Raw genomic sequence first — 23,071 nt, 5'->3', positions numbered from 1 at the left:
CCTTCCAATGAACATTCAGGGTTGATTTCCTTTAGGCTTGACTGGTTGAATCTCCTTGCAGTCCAAGGGACTCTCAAGAGTCTTCTTCAGTTCAGTTCAGTCGCTCAGTCGTGTCCAACTCTTTGCGACCCCAAGAGCTGCAGCATGCCAGGCCTCCCTGTCCAACACCAACTCCCGGAGCCTACCCAAACTCATGTCCATTGAGTCGATGATGCCATCCAATCATCTCATCTTCTGTCGTCCCCTTCTCCTCCTGCCCTCAATCTTTCCCAGCATCAGGATATTTTCAAATGAGTCAGCTCTTCACATCAGGTGGCCAAAGTATTGGAGTTTCAGCTTCAGCATCAGTCCTTCCAATGAATATTCAGGACTGATTTCCTTTAAGATGGACTGGTTGGATCTCCTTGCAGTCCAAGGAACTCTCAAGAGTCTTCTCCAACACGACAGTTCAAAAGCATCAATTCTTCGGCGCTCAGCCTTCTTTATAGTCCAACTCTCACATCCATACATGACTACTAAAAAAACCATAGCCATGACTAGATGGATGGACCTCTGTTGACAAAGTAATGTCTCTGCTTTTTAATATGCTGTCTAGGTTGGTCATAACTTTCCTTCCAAGGAGTAAGTGTCTTTAATTTCATGGCTGCAGTCACCATCTGCAGTGATTTTGGAGCCCCCCAAAATAAAGTCTCTCACAGTTTCCACTGTTTCCCCATCTATATGCCAAGAAGTGATGGGACCCAATGCCATGATCTTAGTTTTCTGAATGCTGAACTTTAAGCCAACTTTTTCACTCTCCTCTTTAACTTTCATCAAGAGACTCTTTAGTTCTTCACTCTCTGCCATAAGGGTGGTGTCATCTGCATATCTGAGGTTATTGATATTTCTTCCAGCAGTCTTGAGTCCAGCTTGTGCTTCATCCAGCCCAGCATTTCTCTTGATATACTGTGCATATAATGCATGCTGTTCCACATAATGCATGCTGTTCCATATAATGCATGCTGACTCATAGCTCAGTCAGTAAGAATCTGCCTGCAATGCAGGAGACCCAGGTTCAATTCCTGGGTCAAGAAGATCCCCTGGAGAAGGAAATGACAACCCACTCCAGTATTCCTGCCTGGAGAATCCCACAGACAGAGGAGTCTGACAGGCTACAGTCCATGGGGTCACAAGAGTTGGACATGACTTAGCGACTAAACCACCCACCACCACTACCACCACTCTGCATATAAGTTAAAAAATCAGGGTGACAGTATACAGCCTTGACGTACTCCTTTTCCAATTTGGAACCAGTCTGTTGTTCCATGTCCACTTCTAACTGTTGCTTCTTGACCTGCATACAGATTTCTCAGAAGGCAGGTCAGGTGGTCAGGTATTCCCATCTCTTCGAGAATTTTCCACAGTTGGTTGTGATCCACACAGTCAAAGGCTTTGGCATGGTCAATAAAGCAATAGTAGATGTTTTTTTGGAACTCTCTTGCTTTTTCAATGATCCAATTGATGTTGACAATTTGATCTCTGGTTCCTCTGTCTTTTTTAAATCCAGCTTGAACATCTGGAGGTTCACAGTTCACGTACTGCTGAAGCCTGGCTTGGAGAATTTTGAGCATTACTCTACTAGTGTGTGAGATGAGTGCAATTGTGCAGCAGTTTGAGTGTTCATCAACAACTTAAGTATTCATCAACAGATTAATGGATAAAGAAAAGGTGGTGTAAATATATACAGTGAAATGTTACTTACTCAGCCAAGAAAAATAATAAAATTATGCCATTTGCAGCAACATGAATGGACCCAGAAATTGTTATACTTAGTAAAGTAAGTCAGATAGAAAAAGACAAACATCATATGATATCACTTATATGTGGAATCTAGAAAAATGATACAAATGAACTTATTAACAAAACAAAAACATTCTCACACAGAATATAAACTTACGGTTACCAAAGGGGAAAGGCAGGGATAAATTAGGAATTTGGAGTTAACAGATATACACTACCATATATAAAACAGATAAACAACAAGTACCTACTGTATAGCACAGGGAACCATATTTAATATCTTGTAATGTTGCTATTAGTCATATCTGACTCTTTACAATCCCATGGACTATAGCCCACCAAGCTCCTCTGTCCACATAATTCTCCAGGGAGGAAAAATTGGAGGAGATAGCCATTCCCTTCTCCAAAGGCTCTTTCTTACCCAGGGATCGAACTCAGGTCTCCTGCATTGCAGGCAGATTCTTTACTGTCTGAGCCACCAGAGAAGCCCATTTTATTTTCTTGGGCTCCAAAATCACTGTGGATAGTGACTGCAGCCATGAAATTAAAAGACACTTGCTCCTTGCTGTCAGAATAGAAAGTCCCAGCCCTAAATCTCCCACAAAAATACTAATTAGTAATGATATGTGTAATGAAATACCCTTACAAGAATTCCATAATTAAGTTAAGAAGTTGGAGTACCCAAATGAGTTTAAAACTTAAACAGCTGTATTGGAACAAATAAGAGTAATTTTACTTTACTCACAGCAGCCCCTCCCAGAAGTTGGCATAGCTCAGCACCAGGAAAAAACACCCTGGTTCACTCTCCCACCCTCAAGGGGAAAGAGAAGAGTAGAGCATGTGTCCAATGCTTCAGCTTCTTGGAGAACTTCATGAGGGACTAGTTTCTATATATTGCCCTACTCAGAGGACTGATAGAACTGGCATAGTTTGGATGCCTGGAAGCCATGAAGAATAAGCAACTTAGCTGCTAGCAAAAAGGCAGCTAGCTCCTTTAGGAAGGAGGGAGAACGTGCATGAATCCAGCCCTTCTGGATTTTGGAGGGTTGCTCAAGGAACTAGTATCTGTCTCACTTGACTTGAAACTGTCAGGGAACCACCATAGTTTAGATGCCTAATGGTCACTGAGAACAAACATGCATAGCTTGCTGCTGTAGAACCAGAAAAGCTGAAATGCTACAGAAAGACAGTAGAAGGAGCAAGACAGATCATTTTAAAATATCTGATAAAGAGATGTAAAAAGAAAAAAATAGTGAAAAAGAATGAAGAAGGATGATGGGACTTAAGGGACACCATTAAAAGAAATAATCATTGGAGTCTCAGAAAAGAGAAAGAGGAAAGGGCACAAAGCATATATAAAGAAATAACAGGTTCTTTCCTGGTGTTGCAGTGGATAAGAATCCTCCTGCCAATGTAGGTGACACAGGTTTGATCCCTGGTCTGGGAAGATTCCACATGCCTCAGAGCAACTAAGCCTGTGTGCCACAACTATCAAGCCCACACTCTAGAGCCCACAAGCCGTAATTATTCATCCCATGTGCTGCAACTACTGAAGCCCATGCACCTGGAGCCTGAGCTCCACAACTAGAGAAGCCACTGCAATGAGAAGCCCACATACTGCAACTAGAGAGTAGCCTCCACTTGTCACAACTAGAGAAAAGCCCACACAGCAACTAAGACCTAGCACAGCCAAAGATAAATAAATAAATACTTTTTAAAAAAAAATTAAGAAAGAATGGTGAGAATTTCCCAAACCTGGAGAGGGGTTTGGACATCCAAGTTCATGAAGCCAATAGGTTACCTCAAATTTTCAATGCAAGACAATCTTCTTCAAGACAAATTATAATAAAACTGTATAAAATCAAAGAAGAAATGAGAATTTTTAAAGCAACAGGGAAAAAAAATTTATCTTATACAAGACAACTCTTATAAGGCTATCAGCAGATATTGCAGCAGAAGCATTGTATGCCAGGAAAGGATGGGAGGATACATTCAAAGAGCCAAAAGAAAAAATGTCAACCATGAAAACTTTACCCTACAAAGCTGACCTTCAGAAATGAAGATGAGATAAAGACTTTTCCAAACAAACGAAAGCTGAGGGAGTTCATCATCTACTATTGGATGTGCCTTATAAGAAATGCTGAAAGGAGTTCTTCAAGCTGAAATGAAAGGCAGCTAACTAATAACATGAAACCATATGAAAATACACGATACACTGGTAAAGGTAAGTATGTAGTCAGAATAATCTAATATTGTAATATGATGTGTGATAACCATTTAATTCTAGTATAAGGGTTATAAAACAAAGGTGTTAAAAATAAATATAGCTACAATAATTTGTTTATGGTACAGGATATAAAAAAGATGTCAATTATGGCAACAAAAACATAAAGTAAGGGGAGAGGAAAAAGAGTAGAGTTTTTTTTTATATGATCAAAGTTATCAGCTTAAAATAAACTGTTTTATCTGTAAGATATTTCAAGTAAGCCACAGGGTAACTACAAAACAAACAAAAAACTACAGTAGACACATACACACAAGATAAAGAAAAGGGAATCAAAGTATACCCCAATGGAAAATCATCAGTTCACAAAAGAAGATATCAAGAGAGGAAGAAAAGAACAAAGGAAGAATGAAACAACCAGAAAACCAGAAAACAATGAACAAGATGGCAATAGTAAGTTTTTACTTATCAATAATTGCTTTAAATGTAAGTGGATTAAATTATCCAATCAAAGGACACAGAATGGCCAAAAATGTTAAAAAAAAAAAAAAAAAAGACACAAATACAAGCTGCCTTCAAACATTCACTTCAGCTAATACACAGGCTCAAAATGAAGATATGGAAAAAGACATTCCATGAAAATGGAAACCAAAAGAGAGGGCAGAGTTAACTATCCTTATATCAGACAAAATCAACTTTAAGTAGAAAACTGTAACAAAAGACAAAAAAGGTCACTAAAACTGATAAAATGGTCATGTCATCGAGAAGATAAATCAATCATAAATACATATCTACCTAACATCAGAGCACATAAATATAAAAACAAATACTAGCAGATCTGAAGGAGTGAAGGGAACAATAGACAACATTACAATATCCACTTTCATCAATGGATAGATTATCCAGAAAGAAATCAATAAGAAACCATTGAACTTGAACTATACATCCAATGTACCTAACAGATATACATGTAGAACATTCCATCCAAGGGCAGCAGAATATACATTCTTCTCAAGCACACATGACACATTCTCCAGGATAGATCAGGTATTAGATCCAAATCAAGGGTAAGCAAATTTTAAAAGACTGAAATTATATGAAGTATCTTCTCCAACCACAATGGTTAAATATGTGGAAATTAAACAACACATTCCTGGAAACCAATGGATCAAAGATGAAATCAAGGGAAAATTCAAAAATATCTTGAAACAAGTGAGCATGAAAACACAACATATCAAAACTTATGAGGTGGGCTTCCCTGGTAGCTCAGTAGTAAAGAATCAATGTGCCAATATAGGAGATTAGGGTTCAATCCTCAATCTGGAAAGATCCCACATGCTGCAGAGCAACTAAAGCCCCTGCACCAAGACTACTGAAGCTACTGAAGCCGCCATGCCTAGAGCCCATGCTCCACAAGAGAAGAAGCCATCACAATCAGAAGCCAACATGCTGTGACTAGACAGTATCACCCACTCACTCACGCAGCAACAAAGACCCAACACAGCCAAAAATCAATCAATCAATAAATAAACTCATATTTTTAAAAAACTTATGAAATACAGCAAAAGCAATGCTAAGAGGGAGGTTTATTATGATAAATGCCTACATTAAGAAAAATGATCTCACTTATGTGGAATCTAACAAACTTATAGATACAGAGAACAAATCAGTGGTTGCCAGATGCAAGGGGTGGGTGCAATGGGTGAAGGTGATCAAAATGGACAAACTGACAGTTATAAAATAAATACGTCCTAGTGATATAATGCACAGTATGGTGACTATAGTTAATAATGCTGTATCACATATTTGAAAGATGCTAAAGAAAGGATCTTAAAGGTTCTCATCGAAAAAAATTTTGTTTAACTATGTACAGTGATGAATGTTAACTAGATTTACTGTGGTGATCATTTCACAATATACACAAATACTGAATCATTACATTCTACACCTGAAACTAATATCAATTATACTTCAATTTTTAATTAAATTAAATTTAAATGTTTTTAAATGAATTTAATTAATGAATGTTCAGTATAAAACTTGGGAAGATATCCCTAAGTAAACCTAAGAGTCTTTAAAATCCATAACAGGAAACAGAGAAATTTTAAAAATACTTTCATATGGCAAAATATACCCTAAACAAATCAATATATAGGAGGAAAAATATCTGTGATAAAAATGGGAGATAAAAGTTAATTATTGACAGAGAACTCTCCCAAATTGAAAAACAACCAAAAAATTTAACTGACAAATCAACGAAAACCAAATGCTGATGACATGCTCAAAGCTATACAGGAATTAAAATTAAAGTAACAAAGATACCATTTTATACATATCACATTGGGAGAATGTAAGACCGCTATTGCTTTTAGGGAGAGTGCTCAAACTTGTTGGTGGAGATAAAAAGAAATTCAAAATTTTGGGAAAGTAATCTAGAAACATATATTTAAATTGAAATTATTCTAATGATAACCCTATATGCAAAACAGAAAAAGAGACGCAGAAATACAGAACAGACTTTTGAACTCTGTGGGAGAAGGTGAGGGTGGGATATTTCAAAAGAACAGCATGTATACTATCTATGGTGAAACAGATCACCAGCCCAGGTGGGATGCATGAGACAAGTGCTTGGGCCTGGTGCACTGGGAAGACCCAGAGGAATCGGGTGGAGAGGGAGGTGGGAGGGGGGATCGGGATGGGGAATACGTGTAACTCTATGGCTGATTCATATCAATGTATGACAAAACCCACTGAAATGTTGTGAAGTAATTAGCCTCCAACTAATTAAAAAAAAAAAATAAAGTCAAGGAAACAGAAAAAAAATAAATAAATAAATTGAAATTATTCATACCCTTAGGTTCATCAATACCTGAAAATGAATTTTATACAAAGGCACAAATATTTTAGGAATATGTAAAATGATATAACAGCTTGGTTTGCTGCTGCTGCTAAGTTGCTTCAGTCGTGTCCCACTCTGTGCAACCCCATAGACAGCAGCCCACCAGGCTCCCCCGTCCCTGGGATTCTCCAGGCAAGAACACTGGAGTGGGCTGCCATTTCCTTCTCCAATGCATGAAAGTGAAAAGTGAAAGTGAAGTCGCTCAGTCTTGTCCGACTCTTAGCGACTGCAGCCTACCAAGCTCCTCTGTCCAGGCAAGAGTACTGGAGTGGGTTGCCATTGCCTTCTCCACAGCATGGTTTATGAGGGCAAAAAACCCACAAAGTACTCATCAGCTGGTGAATAACTGATAAATGATATAAATGATATCATAGAAATGGTACATCCACACTATAGAGTACTATACAGCTATTAAATGAATCAGGGATTTCCACAAAGTAATGGTGACTGTGAAATGTAAAATGCAATATCTATGCTAACAAAATTTCCAAAAGAAACAATAACAAAAACCCACCACGTGTATGCATGTATGTGAATAATTATGTAACTGCAAATAAAAATATTAAAGGAAAATCATAAGGTTTTTCAGATTGTATACAGACAGGGGAATGGTGATGTGCCAGAGGAAAATAAGGAAGAAGCAAACAAAAGATTCTTTAAGAAGTAAGAAAAATGCACCTTAAAAAAAAAAACTTTATTGGCCCCATTCAAAACAAAATCTGTATGTGGGTATATCCATAAATTTTAAAGACACAGATTTTAAAATGTTTAATTACGGTTTTCTAGATGCTTAAGCACTCACAATGTGGAGTTTCTTGAAAAATGCTTATGTAGGCAATAAATATTTTAAAACTATCAAGAATTCAACAAAAGCAAATAATTAGCATTATGACCAATACTATGGTTTTTTACTAATATTTAATTTGAAGATCAATGGAACTCATGATGTCAGTAACACTCATTAAACACCATAATGACCAAATTAAAGAATGACCTAAAAACTGAAGAATCTTAAACAGAAAACTGTGAGGATGGCTAAAACAGAAAGAAAATTTAAAATATGACCTCACCTTTTTCAACTGCTCTAATTCTGCTTCTATTTCACCTGGTCCCTCCGCAGCACTCAGACAAGGAGGAAGGCTGGGGCTGAAGGCCATGAGGTCCGTCTTGGGCGGCCCCTCCCCAGAGCACACCCTCTGCCGCCTCTCCTGCGAGTAAGACCAGCTCCCCACCGCGCTGGAGCACACCAGCCTGGGCTTCACCGGCCCGCACGCGCCCTCGCTGGGCGGCGCCGAGCACCGCAGCGCCGTGTACAGCAGCAGCGTGAGCACCAACAGGCTGGACACCGCGCAGATGGCGACGATCAGGTACACGTTCACATCCACTAACGCCGTCTCTGCGCCAGCTGCACCAGACAACGCCCGCGAAGAGGCCTTGGGCGCCTGGCCGCTGTCCTCCAGCGACAGCAGCACGGTGGCCGTGGCCGTCAGCGCCGGCTCGCCGTGGTCCTTCACCAGCACCAGCAGGCGCTGGCGCGGCGCGTCCGCCTCGTCCAGGGCGCGCGTCGTGCTGATCTCGCCGCTGTACAGCCCCACGCGGAACGGGCTGCGCGCGCCACCCGCCGCCGGCTGCAGCTCGTACGACAGCCACGCGTTGTAGCCCGAGTCCGCGTCCACCGCGCGCACCTTCGCCACCACGTGGCCCGCGTCCACCGACCTCGACACCACCTGGCTCACCGCGCTGGGTCCTCCGCCTGGCCCGGGCGGCAGCAGCGCAGGCGCGTTGTCGTTCTCGTCCAGCACGAACACCTGCAGCGTCACGTTGCTGCCCAGGGGCGGCACGCCCGCGTCGCGCGCGCTCACCTGGAACTGCAGCAGCTCCAGCTCCTCGTGGTCCAGCGGCTGCAGCGCGTACACCTTGCCGCTCTCCGCGTGCACCGACACGTAGCTCGACAGCGCGCGCTCGCCCACCCGCCGCTCCACCAGCGAGTAGGACACCAGCGCGTTCTCCTGCGCGTCCGCGTCCCGCGCCGACACGGTGAAGATGTGGCAGCCGGGCGGGTTGTTCTCCTTGACGAACACTGTGTACTCGGGCTGCGGGAACGCGGGCGCGTTGTCGTTCACGTCGGCCACCTCCACGGACACGCTGGTGGTGGCCGAGAGAGAAGGCAAGCCACCGTCCCTCGCAGTCACCACCACCTCATAATTCGCCACGCTCTCGCGGTTCAAGGTGTTGTCCAACACTAGGGAATAGTAATTCTTGAAGGTGGACACCAACTTGAACGGGTTTGGGGGCATCAGGGAGCAGGTCACCTGCCCGTTGGCGCCGGAGTCACGGTCGGACACGCTGATCAAGGCGATGACAGTGCCCACCTGAGCGTCCTCTCTCACCGGAAGAGCCAAAGAAGTGATGGTAACTTCTGGAGCATTGTCATTTATATCTACTATTTCCACCAAAATGGTACAATGACCCGCCATTGGAATATTCCCCTTGTCAATCGCTTCCACGGATATTTCATACAATTTATTTTCTTCGAAATCCAGTTTACCTTTTGTCCTAATTTCTCCACTGTCGGGATTTATGTAAAACGCATATAATATTGCAGGTGATACAGGCCTTCTAAATGAGTAGGTTATGTCTGCATTTGTACCATCATCAGGGTCTGTGGCATTTAGTTTGATCACTAATGAGCCATTAAATGAGTTTTCTAACATTCTCACTTTATAAATTAATTGGTCAAATTCTGGTGCGTTGTCATTCACATCCAGGATTGTAATCAGCAACTGAACTGTGCTGGTCAACTCGGGTTTACCTCCATCACTAGCTGTCAATAATAAACTATGTTCCTGAATTTCTTCTCTGTCCAATGATTTCCTTAACACAAGTGATAACGAAGACGTTTGTTCACGACTGTTTTGTGTGTCCAAAGTGAAATAATCGTTGGGATCGACTCGGTACGTCAAAGCCGAGTTTACTCCAATATCTGCATCAGATGCGCCATCTAGCGGGAACCGAGTTTCCGGAGGTCTAGATTCAGCAATGACTATTCTTTTTTCACTTTCTGGGAACACAGGCGGGTTGTCGTTAATATCTGTAACTTCCACCTCCACATGGAACACCTGCAGCGGCCGGTCCACGATCACCTCCAGGTGGATGCTGCACTCCACGCTCCGCCCGCACAGCTCCTCCCGGTCGATCCGAGAATTCACAAACAAAATGCCATTCTGCAGATTTACCTCCAGAAGGTCCCCGCGGCCTTTGGACGCCACCCGGAACAGGCGCGGCACCAGCTCCGCCAGCTCCAGTCCCAGGTCCTGGGCGATGCGGCCAACGAAGGTGCCGTGTTTTGCCTCCTCAGGAACAGAGTAGTGGACCTGGCCGCTCCCCGACTCCCAGGCTGCGAGGAGCAGAAGCGAGAGCAGCAAAAGCCGAGCTCCTGGGCCTTCTCTCCAGGAAAACAGCATGGTACACTCAAAAGCCTTCAGAGATATCTTAAGTCTATAGGCTACCTTACTTCAAATGCCCCTCAAGGTGTAATTTTACAGCCTTCTATTGCGGGAGGATTCGCGGAGGTTTTCCACTATCTGCCCAATTCTCTCCAAGAAGGAAGGAGCGGCGGCGCTTTCTTCGCGGAATTGTTTTCAGTGAAGAGCGACACCATGCGCATGAATGTGTAAGTGTAATAACGACTCAGTTCATAATTTCCGTTGCCGTAGGGGTGTTTTTTTTTTTTCTTCTTGCATTTCATGACATTTTTCACTGCAAATACGTAATGGAATATTAAATGTTTTTCTCTCCAGCAACAGTTACTCACTGTATTCTGTTCAGCACTGGCTTCTAGTTGAAATCAGTTTATGAGTTCCATCTTTCCACAAAAATATTTTTGCATGTGTAAAACGTGGTGCAGAATTTGTAAAAAGAGGTAGTAGTCCACATTTGCTTTTGGAAATCAGACTCTAGTTCTTCATAGCTTTGTAGGTTTTGGTGGGAATGTCCTTTTCCTGTAATATTTTTGAGACCTACTCACACAACTCCCTTGACTCCAAACAGAAACAACGAATCACATAAGAATGAAATAAATGAACATGGAAAATTCTGTAACTGATATACCAGATTTTAAATAAATGCAATATTTTTAAGTTCCCCCAAACATGATTGTGAATTTGGATAAAATATTTGTATTGGAAGAAAATGTCCATCGATGTAAATATGAGTTTGTATGTGAGTGTGTATGTACATAAACACACAATATTGACCATTAAGATATAACAATACTTTGAAGCCCTGGATTTTATTTATATAAACCATGCCAAGAACTAGTATCTCATGTATTTGCTAAAAATGAAATTACTACCAGTAAGTTAAACTTCCCTTTTCTTTCTCCCTATCTTATACCATTACTGGGGAATTTCCTACTATCATGTAAGTTGACTCTGATTTTCCAAGTAACAACAAGTAGATACAGATGTTAACACACCTCTAGCAAGGAAGAAAGGGAGGGAATCTTACTTTTATCTTTACCAAGTCACCAAGTTCCATGCCAATAGAGCTAGGAAAGAGAGAGTATAGCTCCGTAACTTTCTTGCCTGTTTTTTGCCCAACTCTGCAGGAAATAAGAGTTGGGTTCATTTCTGAACCTTTGCTCCCCTCTGAAAATGTGAGTATTTGATATTCTCTCACCATCATTCTCCTCATTGCTCCATTACTTTTATTAACACACCTTTACTTTTATAATGGGAATAGCTTCTTGATTCTAATTGTTCTTGTCTATCAGGCCCTACCTTGTCTTTTTTACCTCTCCACCTAACCTAGACCACACAGTCAACCATTTAAAACATGCCTTTCCAATAGTTTGGGAGTTTGCTATTGACATGTACACACTGCAATATTTAAAATGGATAGCCAACAAGAACCTACTGCATAGCACATGGAACTCTACTCAATATTATGTGGCAGTCAGGATGGGAGGGGAGTTTGGGGGAGAATGGATACATGTGTATGTATAACTGAATCCCTTTGCTGTCTACCTGAAACTATCACAACATTGTTTATTGGCTATACTCCAACACAAATTAAAATTTTTAAAAATAAAATAAATCATGCCCTTTCAGATACCCTATAGGTACATATCTTCTTATATCACCCCTCTTTAACATTTTCTTTAGCTTTCAATACACAGCCTAACCATTTTGTCCATGCTTTCTATTGAACTCCTCAGTTCATTAGCCACTTAACATTATTCTCTACAAGTTTATACTCACCTTTACTTCAATTGACCCCTCAAGTGAATTCATAATTCCTGCCCATAGAGATTCTTCCGTACTTTCTTCTTTTTTCTCAAATTCCCAACCTCATTCCAACCATGTGATTCTCAGATGACTTACCCAGAAAGATAAGTCATCAAATACAAACTCAATGGCTCTCTTCTTATGTCGACATTTCTCTTTATATTCTCTATTATTCATTCACTACTAAGGAAAAATCATGCCACTTTTAAGGCCAACCCTACTGTCTTAAATTTTTTCTCTATTCTCATTCATATTTTTCATCTTCATCTTCATTCCTTCTCTGCCTGTCTAATTTTCAGTATCTCCCTCTTTACTCACTTCTTTCCCTCATGTTAAAAAACACTCTAGAAAGGCTTTGTGTAGAAGAAAATTACAAGATGTAAAATACACTTTTAAAAGATTCACCTGATAATTGTATCAGAGCAGTAGCATGCCACAATGGGGTGGTGATCCTCCAAAACTGGGTTTGAGTCACTTTGCATGATCTATGTGGCTTAAGTTTCAGACTTATCAGTAGAATGCTAATAACAAATATTGTACCTGCACTGTAGGGGTGATTTCATAAGTAAATGAGATAATACAATTAAAGATCTTAGAACAGGTCCTGGACAAAATAGGGGGCAATAAATATTCTTTGGTTGTGCTGGGTCCCAGACCAGGGATCAAACCCAGTCTTCCTGCTTTGGGAATGCAGAGTCTTAGGCACTGGACCACCAGACAAGTCCTGAATAACTATTCTTATATTTTATGGAATCAAAGAAATGTTACTAATTGTAAGATGTGCCATTACTTGTGTGCTACCAAGAAAAAGAATCAGTTAAATTGTTATAAAACATTAATTATAAGGTGCATCCTGCTTTAGATAGATATTACAACATTTTAAATGGCATATTTTATGTAAATAACGACAGTACTGTAGCCAATCACAATGGAAAGAAAGAAGGTACTCTATGGGAGCAATAACATAAATTACTCATTTTAGAATTGATAATTTTTATTATACTACTTGAAAGGGGATTGTACTGCAACTAGATGAGTGATCAAGAAGATTACTTTACAAGTCTATGCATGTAAAGAGCAGTAAAGGAATCTAGTTTATGATATCTGGGAACTCTCTACACTAGCCTTGCAAATTTCATTTAATTATGAAATTGAGTACCAATTAAAAATAAATTTATCAGAACTTAGACAGTGTTTACTCAAATGTACTTATTTCTTTCAAGGCTAGAAATTCATAGATAATATGAAAAATTATAGAGCCAGGAAACTTTAAATCTGGTTATCCATGGCCTCCATTTTATCTTCTCCAATTATTTAATGCTGAAAATAATTGGAAAAGATAAAATGGAATGCTGGGAAAGATTGAAGGCAGAAGGAGAAAGGGACCGCAGAGGATGAGATGGTTGGATGGCATCACCGACTCAACGGACATCAGTTTGAGCAAGCTCTGGGAGCTGGTGATGGAAAGGAAAGCCTGGCATCCATGGGGTCGAGAAGAGTCAGACGCGACTGAACTGAACCGAATGCTTGAAAATTTGGACTAATACATATGAAAACTACAAAATGACTAACATACTTAAATTATATCAAGGACTTACTTCACTGGAAGGATTTAAACAATCTTCTCCAGGCGCTGGAAGACAGGGACTGAAGGCGATGAGGTCGGTCTTGGGCGGCCCCTCCCCAGAGCACACCCTCTGCCGCCTCTCCTGCGAGTAAGACCAGCTCCCCACCGCGCTGGAGCACACCAGCCTGGGCTTCACCGGCCCGCACGCGCCCTCGCTGGGCGGCGCCGAGCACCGCAGCGCCGTGTACAGCAGCAGCGTGAGCACCAACAGGCTGGACACCGCGCAGATGGCGACGATCAGGTACACGTTCACATCCACTAACGCCGTCTCTGCGCCAGCTGCACCAGACAACGCCCGCGAAGAGGCCTTGGGCGCCTGGCCGCTGTCCTCCAGCGACAGCAGCACGGTGGCCGTGGCCGTCAGCGCCGGCTCGCCGTGGTCCTTCACCAGCACCAGCAGGCGCTGGCGTGGCGCGTCCGCCTCGTCCAGAGCGCGCGTCGTGCTGATCTCGCCGGTGTACAGTCCCACGCGGAACGGGCTGCGCGCGCCACCCGCCGCCGGCTGCAGCTCGTACGACAGCCACGCGTTGTAGCCCGAGTCCGCGTCCACAGCGCGCACCTTCGCCACCACGTGGCCCGCGCCCACCGACCTCGACACCACCTGGCTCACCGCGCTGGGTCCTCCGCCTGGCCCGGGCGGCAGCAGCGCAGGCGCGTTGTCGTTCTCGTCCAGCACGAACACCTGCAGCGTCACGTTGCTGCCCAGGGGCGGCACGCCCGCGTCGCGCGCGCTCACCTGGAACTGCAGCAGCTCCAGCTCCTCGTGGTCCAGCGGCTGCAGCGCGTACACCTTGCCGCTCTCCGCGTGCACCGACACGTAGCTCGACAGCGCGCGCTCGCCCACCCGCCGCTCCACCAGCGAGTAGGACACCAGCGCGTTCTCCTGCGCGTCCGCGTCTCGCGCCGACACGGTGAAGATGTGGCAGCCGGGCGGGTTGTTCTCCTTCACGAACACCGTGTACTCGGGCTGCAGGAACGCGGGCGCGTTGTCGTTCACGTCGGCCACCTCCACGGACACGCTGGTGGTGGCCGAGAGAGAAGGCAAGCCACCGTCCCTCGCTGTCACCACCACCTCATAGTTCGACGCACTCTCGCGGTCCAGGGCGCTGTCCAGCACTAGTGAATAGTAATTCTTGAAGGTGGACACCAGCTTGAAGGGGAAATGGGGTGGTGTGAGTGAGCAGGTCACCTGCCCATTGGCGCCGGAGTCACAGTCGGACACGCTGATCAAGGCAATGACAGTGCCCACCAGAGCGTCCTCCCGCACTGGGAGCGAGAGTGAAGTGATCATTACCTCAGGGGTATTATCATTCAGGTCTAGAACTTCCACAAGGACCGTGCAATGACCAGCCATGGGAGGAATCCCTTTATCAATGGCGTTAACCTGGATTTCATACTCATTATTCTCTTCAAAATCCAGTTTCCCATAAATTCTAATTTCACCTGTTTCTGGATTTATTAAAAACATACATTTCTCACTCCGTGGCAGAATCATTCTGATTCCATAGGAAATTTCTCTGTTTGGTCCTTCATCTAGATCAGAAGCGTTTAGTTGAATGATTCTGGTGCCGTTTGGGACATTTTCAAACAGCACCACTTTATAGCCAGGCTTATCAAACTCAGGAGCATTGTCATTAACATCCAGGATGGTTATTTGAATCTGAACAGATCCTGTTAACTGGGGTTTACCGCCATCCAGAGCGGTCAGCAACATATTAAGTTCTGGTATTTCTTCTCTATCCAATGACTTCCGAAGAATGAGTTCAGGCAATATACTTTTGTCGGTTTTCGTTATTAGTTTAAGAGTAAAATACTCATTTAGACTTAACCTATAGGTCAGAAGAGAGTTTAGGCCGATATCCGCATCAGACGCGCCCTCTAGAGGAAAAAGAGACTCCAAAGGAGCAGATTCAGAAATGAGTACCTTTTGTTCTCCTCTGAATACTGGCGGGTTGTCGTTAATGTCCTTCACCTCCACCTCCACATGGAACACCTGCAGCGGCCGGTCCACGATCACCTCCAGGTGGATGCTGCACTCCGCGCTCCGCCCGCACAGCTCCTCCCGGTCGATCCGAGAATTCACAAACAAAATGCCATTCTGCAGATTTACCTCCAGAAGGTCCCCGTGGCCTTTGGACGCCACCCGGAACAGGCGCGGCACCAGCTCCGCCAGCTCCAGCCCTAGGTCCTGAGCGATGCGGCCCACGAAGGTGCCGTGTTTTGCCTCCTCGAGAACCGAGTAATGGACCTGGCCGCTCCCCGACTCCCAGGCTGCGAGGAGCAAAACCGAGAGTAGCAGGCACCGAGCTTCGAAGCCTCCTCGCCAAGAAAACACCATTGCAGATAAAGGGATCTCTGAGGTGAGACTGTCAGTTTTAAGGGATAGCTCGCCTGCCAACATTTATGACCAGTCTCCCCTTCCGTAAGTATATCTTCAGTAAATTTTACCCAGCTTTCCGGTCAATATGGAGTCTATCCTATTCTGTGGATTGTTGGAATCTGGACTTGGAGAGTTTTCCCTTTTCACCTTTTGAGTATACAGCGACATCATGTGACTGATTATGTAAGTACAAGAAAGATCCTGAGGTTCTTTTTGGTTTAGCCACTTCTTGGTTCACTTTAAATATGTTTCAACTTTTTGGATAGTTTCATGGATCATTTGCAAATACCTATCTAATATATATAATATTCTTAACAAAGCACAAATACTTCTATTATACTTCAGTTTTTAAAATAATTCTGCTTCAAAGTCTATCATAAAATAATCATTGAAATGTGGCATGGCAGAAGTTACTCATTAGCTAGCTATTGTGGAAAATAAAATGAAGAATAATATCTATCACCCCTGCCACTGGGCTTCCCAGATGACAAAGTGGTAAAGAATCCACCTGCCACTGCAGGAGATGCAAGAGAAGGGTTTGATTCCTGGGTGGGGAAGATGCCCTGAAGTAGGAAATGGCAACCCACTCCAGTATTCTTGCCTGGAAATTTTCATGGACAGAGGAATCTGGCAGGCTACAGCGCATAGGATTGCAAAGAGTCGGACATGCCTGAGAACACCGCCCCAGCCCTTGTATTGCTTACAATTCACATTCATAATGGAATTTCATGCCTCACAAGCACTTCATTCTAAGTCTTTATGAGAAAGCCAAGAATTTCCTTGTCTAGTAAAGGAGAATGGAGAAGGCAATGGCACCCCACTCCAGTACTCTTGCCTGGAAAATCCCATGGATGGAGGAGCCTGGTAGGCTGCAGTTCATGGGGTTGCGAAGAGTCGGACATGACTGAGCGACTTCACTTTCACTTTTCACTTTTATGCATTGGAGAAGGAAATGGCAACCCACTCCAGTGTTCTTGCCTGGAGAATCCCAGGGATCAGGTCGCACAGAGTTGGACATGACTGAAGTGACTTAGCAGCAGCAGTAGCAGTAAAGGAGAAAATATTTCATTCATATAAATTATTTTATTCATAAATATGACCAATATTAGAACTCATCATTAATATGGAAGATGTTATTTTTGGTTCCTTGATGCTCACATGTGATGACTTTTCATACAGCTGCTCTCATTCTTATAATATGTTGAAAAATGAATTGTGGGTGCAGATTCTAGAATACTCTAGCAAGAGTAAAGCATTTTCATGTAAAATGTTGAGTCAAAACCTCCAAATTTCATGGTATTCTGAAGTGGTAGTAGAGCACTAATCTGAAAAAGATATCATGAAATGTTTTGGAGCCCAATCTCATTGACTAAAGTCAAAAGAATATGAACTTCATAATGACCATTTTGTGTCCCTCTATGTCCTTCCTTCCAGGCCAGTTAGTAGTTATATAAAATAAGCTTCTCTTCAGAAGACAACGATGCTGACTATGATTCAAGGGAGAATCAAAATATTTCTTCATAATTTTATTCAGTAATTCAAGACTAGCTTTAAGGGAAAACAGAACACAGATAAGATCCTACAGAAGTTGTAAAAAAAAAAAAGTAAGCATATTATTTAGAAGCTCGTTTAAATTTAAATCAAAATCTTTAAACCAATAATTTCTCATTACTATTTTAACACATAATAAAGGAAACTGAGAAGTGAAATTTTTAAAGAGCCAGAAAATAATAACCAATAATGATTCTACAAGTGTAAAATAACTTAAATCAACTACCACACTCACCCTGAATTAATGAAATACATATTTGAATTTTGATGCTATGGGACTATTCAAACTATCTATCACCGTCAAGCTTATTCATTTTATATCTTCCATTTTCAAAAATGTCAATGTACCATACTTCACAAGGAACCTTATTGTAATGTATTCAGGAGACCCAACACATCCTCACTCACTGTTAGACATAATTAAATGATTAAACTGATAGAAAAATCCAAAGTTAGCTCAATAATTAAACAATCAAACTACAAAATAGAATGAAATAACAATTTTGCATTCTAGAATGTAATCTTGAAATTTAAATTAAGTATAAAAGACACTAAATTTGTAGAAATTAATCCACATAACTTGGAATTATCTAAAATGTGTATTGATTACTTATATATTATGCAATAGTAACAATCTGCAAAATTTTAACCTGGACCTAAAACATTACATTTTATATTAAATTAAAATGATGTTGAGTCATTCCAAGAAGTTAGTTTGGAAATGGGTAATATTATGTGCCCTACCTAACATTCACATTTATTTATATTTACAAACTTTCATAAGTTATATGATTAATTACTTTTGAGCCTGAAATATTTTACATTTTTATCTTATTGACTAATTTTGAATAAAGAATTTTTTAGACAATTAATATTGAGATACAAAGTTTCACAAAAAGAGGTCCAAGGATGAGCTTCAGCATGGAGTCTTTGACTATTATGCCAAGTGGTTTGCTGTGTAATTTTAAAGGGAGAATGACTTTCATTAGCTTCTCAAAAGAGGTCAGCAATTCCACCATCCTACATGTGGCTAAGAACCACTGAATTAGAAGGATGACCTAGAGGCAAATGATTTTTGCTAGAATTTTCAGATGTGGTACATGGGCATGTATATACATGGGTATATTACATGGAAAGAAACTTTTACAAATGCCAGCAATAAAGCACTTAAGGATAGGAAATTTAAAATGAAAGAAACTGATAAATGTCAATAGGCTTCACTTTGATAGAATTAATTTTTTCTATATAGATAAAACCAGAAACTTAAGAAGTAATGCCAACTAGCACATATTGCAGATGTTATAAGCCTATATGCATGCCTTTAGCAAGTTTGAATGACTTAATTGAGGAATATTAATAACCTTATTTGCCTAGTGACTCTGGCAGCTTTGTTTGCTTTGTTTCAGTACATAGTAGATAAATCTCTCCCCATTTCAAAGAACAAAATTAAAAAATTAAAAATGGACAGAAATTTTAGTTATATTATTTCAATGAAATAAGCACACTAAGACAAAAGTCTGTACTCTTTTACCACAAATAATATGAAAACAGGTTTTATCTTATTGGTAGAGGAAAAACTGAGGATTATTTAATGGACAATAGATGTATGATGAATGTTCAAAACCAAAAAAAAGAAAAGAAAGTCCTTTCAGAACTAATTAACAGTGTTAAAATTTTGATACAAGCCTGAAGTGACAAAAGTCATTGATCTAATAATGTGAAAATATCAAAGCTAAAGCTTGTTTAAAAAAGCAAAGAGGATGAGTAAAATTTTAAAAATCCATAGTTATTATCTATATTAATTAGATTAGGGATGACGGAGTGATTTGAGTAGATGAGTTGAAAATAAATTATTTCTAATAAAGTGATGACAAAAACGTCATTCTTTCATCTTCCTTTTTTTTTAACATGTTCTAACAAAACATTAGGAGAAATAGGATATTTACTGGCTAAGTAGCCTAATACTTTATATGATTAAAATTGGATATGTGTATCATTTGGCATTTCGCTAACAAATGTTTTTAAAAACGATACTCGAAGTATAAGACATCCATGAAATAAACTGGATTTTTTTAACAATTAACATAAACTTCAAGAAGAAGGGAAGGATCTATAGAACTCACCAGACCGGATTGATTTGATCCTGCCTCCTGCCTCTCTTCTCCGACTTCTCTATCCAGACCCGGAGGTAGGCTGGGGCTGAAGGCCATGAGGTCGGTCTTGGGCGGCCCCTCCCCAGAGCACACCCTCTGCCGCCTCTCCTGCGAGTAAGACCAGCTCCCCACCGCGCTGGAGCACACCAGCCTGGGCTTCACCGGCCCGCACGCGCCCTCGCTGGGCGGCGCCGAGCACCGCAGCGCCGTGTACAGCAGCAGCGTGAGCACCAACAGGCTGGACACCGCGCAGATGGCGACGATCAGGTACACGTTCACATCCACTAACGCCGTCTCTGCGCCAGCTGCACCAGACAACGCCCGCGAAGAGGCCTTGGGCGCCTGGCCGCTGTCCTCCAGCGACAGCAGCACGGTGGCCGTGGCCGTCAGCGCCGGCTCGCCGTGGTCCTTCACCAGCACCAGCAGGCGCTGGCGCGGCGCGTCCGCCTCGTCCAGGGCGCGCGTCGTGCTGATCTCGCCGCTGTACAGCCCCACGCGGAACGGGCTGCGCGTGCCACCCGCCGCCGGCTGCAGCTCGTACGACAGCCACGCGTTGTAGCCCGAGTCCGCGTCCACCGCGCGCACCTTCGCCACCACGTGGCCCGCGTCCACGGACCTCGACAGCACCTGGCTCACCGCGCCGGGTCCTCCGCCTGGCCCGGGCGGCAGCAGCGCAGGCGCGTTGTCGTTCTCGTCCAGCACGAACACCTGCAGCGTCACGTTGCTGCCCAGGGGCGGCACGCCCGCGTCGCGCGCGCTCACCTGGAACTGCAGCAGCTCCAGCTCCTCGTGGTCCAGCGGCTGCAGCGCGTACACCTTGCCGCTCTCCGCGTGCACCGACACGTAGCTCGACAGCGCGCGCTCGCCCACCCGCCGCTCCACCAGCGAGTAGGACACCAGCGCGTTCTCCTGCGCGTCCGCATCTCGCGCCGACACCGTGAAGATGTGGCAGCCGGGCGGGTTGTTCTCCTTGACGAACACCGTGTACTCGGGCTGCGCGAACGCGGGCGCATTGTCGTTCATGTCGGCCACTTCCACGGACACGCTGGCTGTGGCCGACAGCGAAGGCGAGCCCCCGTCCCGCGCTGTCACCATCAACTTATAGACAGACACGCTCTCACGGTCCAGGCTGCCATCCAGCACTAGTGAATAATAGTTCTTGAATGTGGACACAATCTTGAAGGGGACGTTGGGCGTTAGAAAGCAGATTACCTGTCCATTGTCACCAGAGTCTCGATCAGATACACTGATCAGCGCAATGACAGTGCTTGGCTGAGTGTCCTCTCGTACTGGTAGAGACAGGGAAGTGACAGTGATTTCAGGGGCGTTATCATTGGCATCTAAGATTTCAACCCAGACTGTGCAGTGACCTGCCATTGGGGGATTCCCCTTATCTGTGGCCTGTACTTCAATTTCATAAAACTTGTTTTCTTCATAGTCTAAAGTTCCATTGACCTTCACTTCTCCGTTATTTTCATCTAGTGTAAATAAAGGTTTTCCATTGGGCTTAATTGACATTAAGGAGTATGTTACCTCCCCATTGACTCCTTCATCTTGATCTGTGGCATTTAACTGTATCACAAGAGTTCCTTTAGCTGCGTTTTCCATCAATCTCACCTTGTATTCTGATTGTTCAAATTCCGGATCATTGTCGTTAATATCCAAGATGCGGATGAAGAGTTGAACAGTGCCAGTGAGCTCCGGTTTCCCTCCATCTGCAGCCGTCAGTAGTAAATTAAATTCCGGAGTTTTCTCTCTGTCTAGAGACTTCTTTAACGTAAGTGACAGTTTTTTAGTCGGCTTACTATTTATTGGTAATTCTAAAGAAAAGTACTCATTTTTACTTAGTCTGTAGGTCAATTGAGCATTCTCTCCTATATCCGCATCAGAAGCTCCCTCTAGAGGAAAACGAGAGTCAGGTTGTTTAGATTCAGAAATCAGCAGCTTTTGTTCTCTGAGAGAGAACACAGGAGGATTGTCGTTAATGTCCTTCACCTCCACCTCCACGTGGAACACCTGCAGCGGCCGGTCCACGATCACCTCCAGGTGGATGCTGCACTCCGCGCTCCGTCCGCACAGCTCCTCCCGGTCGATCCGAGAATTCACAAACAAAATGCCATTCTGTAGATTTACCTCCAGAAGGTCCCCGCGGCCTTTGGACGCCACCCGGAACAGGCGGGGCACCAGCTCCGCCAGCTCCAGTCCCAGGTCCTGGGCGATGCGACCCACGAAGGTGCCGTGTTTTGCCTCCTCAGGGACGGAGTAGTGGACCTGGCCGCTCCCTGACTCCCAAGCTGCGAGGAGCAGAAGCGACAGCAGCAGTCGCCCATTGCCCAATCCACTTCTTTGAGTCGCGGACATCTCATATACTGACTTCCAAAATACGATACTTTACACTTACAGTACCATAGACTCCAGTTCCCGGTTAAATATCTTGCTGAATCTTGGAGAAGTTTCAAAGGATCCTTTAACGATAGCATCCGGCATGACGGAGTCTTTAAATGGGGAGTTCCTGGCAGCGCAGACTAACCCCTGAATGAACTACTTCCTCCAAGTAAAGAGCGACACCTTGTGCCTGAAATTGTGAGTATTGTACCCTACATCCAACACCACAGAATTGTACTTGAAGAGAAATAAGTGCACGTGTTTCAAGCTATTTTATACCCTAAATATTTCCAAAGTGTTTATTTGTGGAACATTCAGATTTTAAGTCATATTGAAATTGATGGTATATGGAAAATGGTGTTTTTTTATTGATTAACGTCAAACTGAAATGTTTGTTCCTATGTTTGATGTAGAGCTCTTTTCCTTATCTACACGTATACACACACCGAGAGAGACAGAGAGAGATCAATTCCATAGGTAGCCTTATGAAAAAAAGAGTCAAACATTTCCTCATATAAAAATTGTTTTACTTCTAGTTTCTCTTGATACTTCAACTGCTAGGAAACTCAAAGACAAATTTGAAACTTTAATAACAATTCTTTAGTTTTTAAGCCTACATATTGTATTTTTATCTATGTGCACTATGTACTTGCTTTTGATTTATATTTTTCTTTAGTTCTAATTCTTCATTGGTATTTACATTTAATTGTGTTCCTGTTACAAGAAACTTTATATCCACTAAAGAACAACAAGGAAAACAAAAATATATTTCAAATTTGGTGATT

The 23,071-nt window shown here is 42.9% G+C and overlaps 2 protein-coding genes and 2 pseudogenes across 10 annotated transcripts in view; all 4 read right to left on the bottom strand.

The window, feature by feature from the left end:
• The window catches only part of LOC122700236 (protocadherin alpha-2-like), a 165,882-nt gene that overhangs the window by 74,848 nt on the left and 67,963 nt on the right, over positions 1-23,071 (bottom strand).
• The window catches only part of LOC122700233 (protocadherin alpha-C2), a 190,562-nt gene that overhangs the window by 106,109 nt on the left and 61,382 nt on the right, over positions 1-23,071 (bottom strand). The window contains exons 1-2 of one of the 9 annotated variants that reach the window (XM_043912982.1): positions 13,789-16,447; positions 10,705-10,942 (exon numbers count right to left, since the gene is read on the bottom strand). The exons of 5 other annotated variants lie outside the window; for them this stretch is intronic. In XM_043912982.1, the coding sequence (XP_043768917.1) occupies positions 10,922-10,942; positions 13,789-16,218 (2,451 nt within the window). In that variant the 5' untranslated portion in view covers positions 16,219-16,447 and the 3' untranslated portion in view covers positions 10,705-10,921. Of the gene's footprint in view, positions 1-7,972; positions 10,652-10,704; positions 10,943-13,788; positions 16,448-19,871; positions 22,427-23,071 lie in introns of those variants that run through there. 3 more of the 9 variants (XM_043912979.1, XM_043912974.1, XM_043912977.1) reach the window with 3 other exon arrangements.
• LOC122700248 overlaps positions 1-23,071 on the bottom strand; it is a 127,260-nt pseudogene that overhangs the window by 74,849 nt on the left and 29,340 nt on the right.
• LOC122700250 overlaps positions 1-23,071 on the bottom strand; it is a 119,065-nt pseudogene that overhangs the window by 74,842 nt on the left and 21,152 nt on the right.

The sequence above is a fragment of the Cervus elaphus genome, chromosome 9 (assembly GCF_910594005.1).
Source record: "Cervus elaphus chromosome 9, mCerEla1.1, whole genome shotgun sequence".
Taxonomy (NCBI): Eukaryota; Metazoa; Chordata; class Mammalia; order Artiodactyla; family Cervidae; genus Cervus; species Cervus elaphus.
Note: the sequence above shows the minus strand (reverse complement) of the source record. Positions and strands in the feature narration are given on the sequence as shown.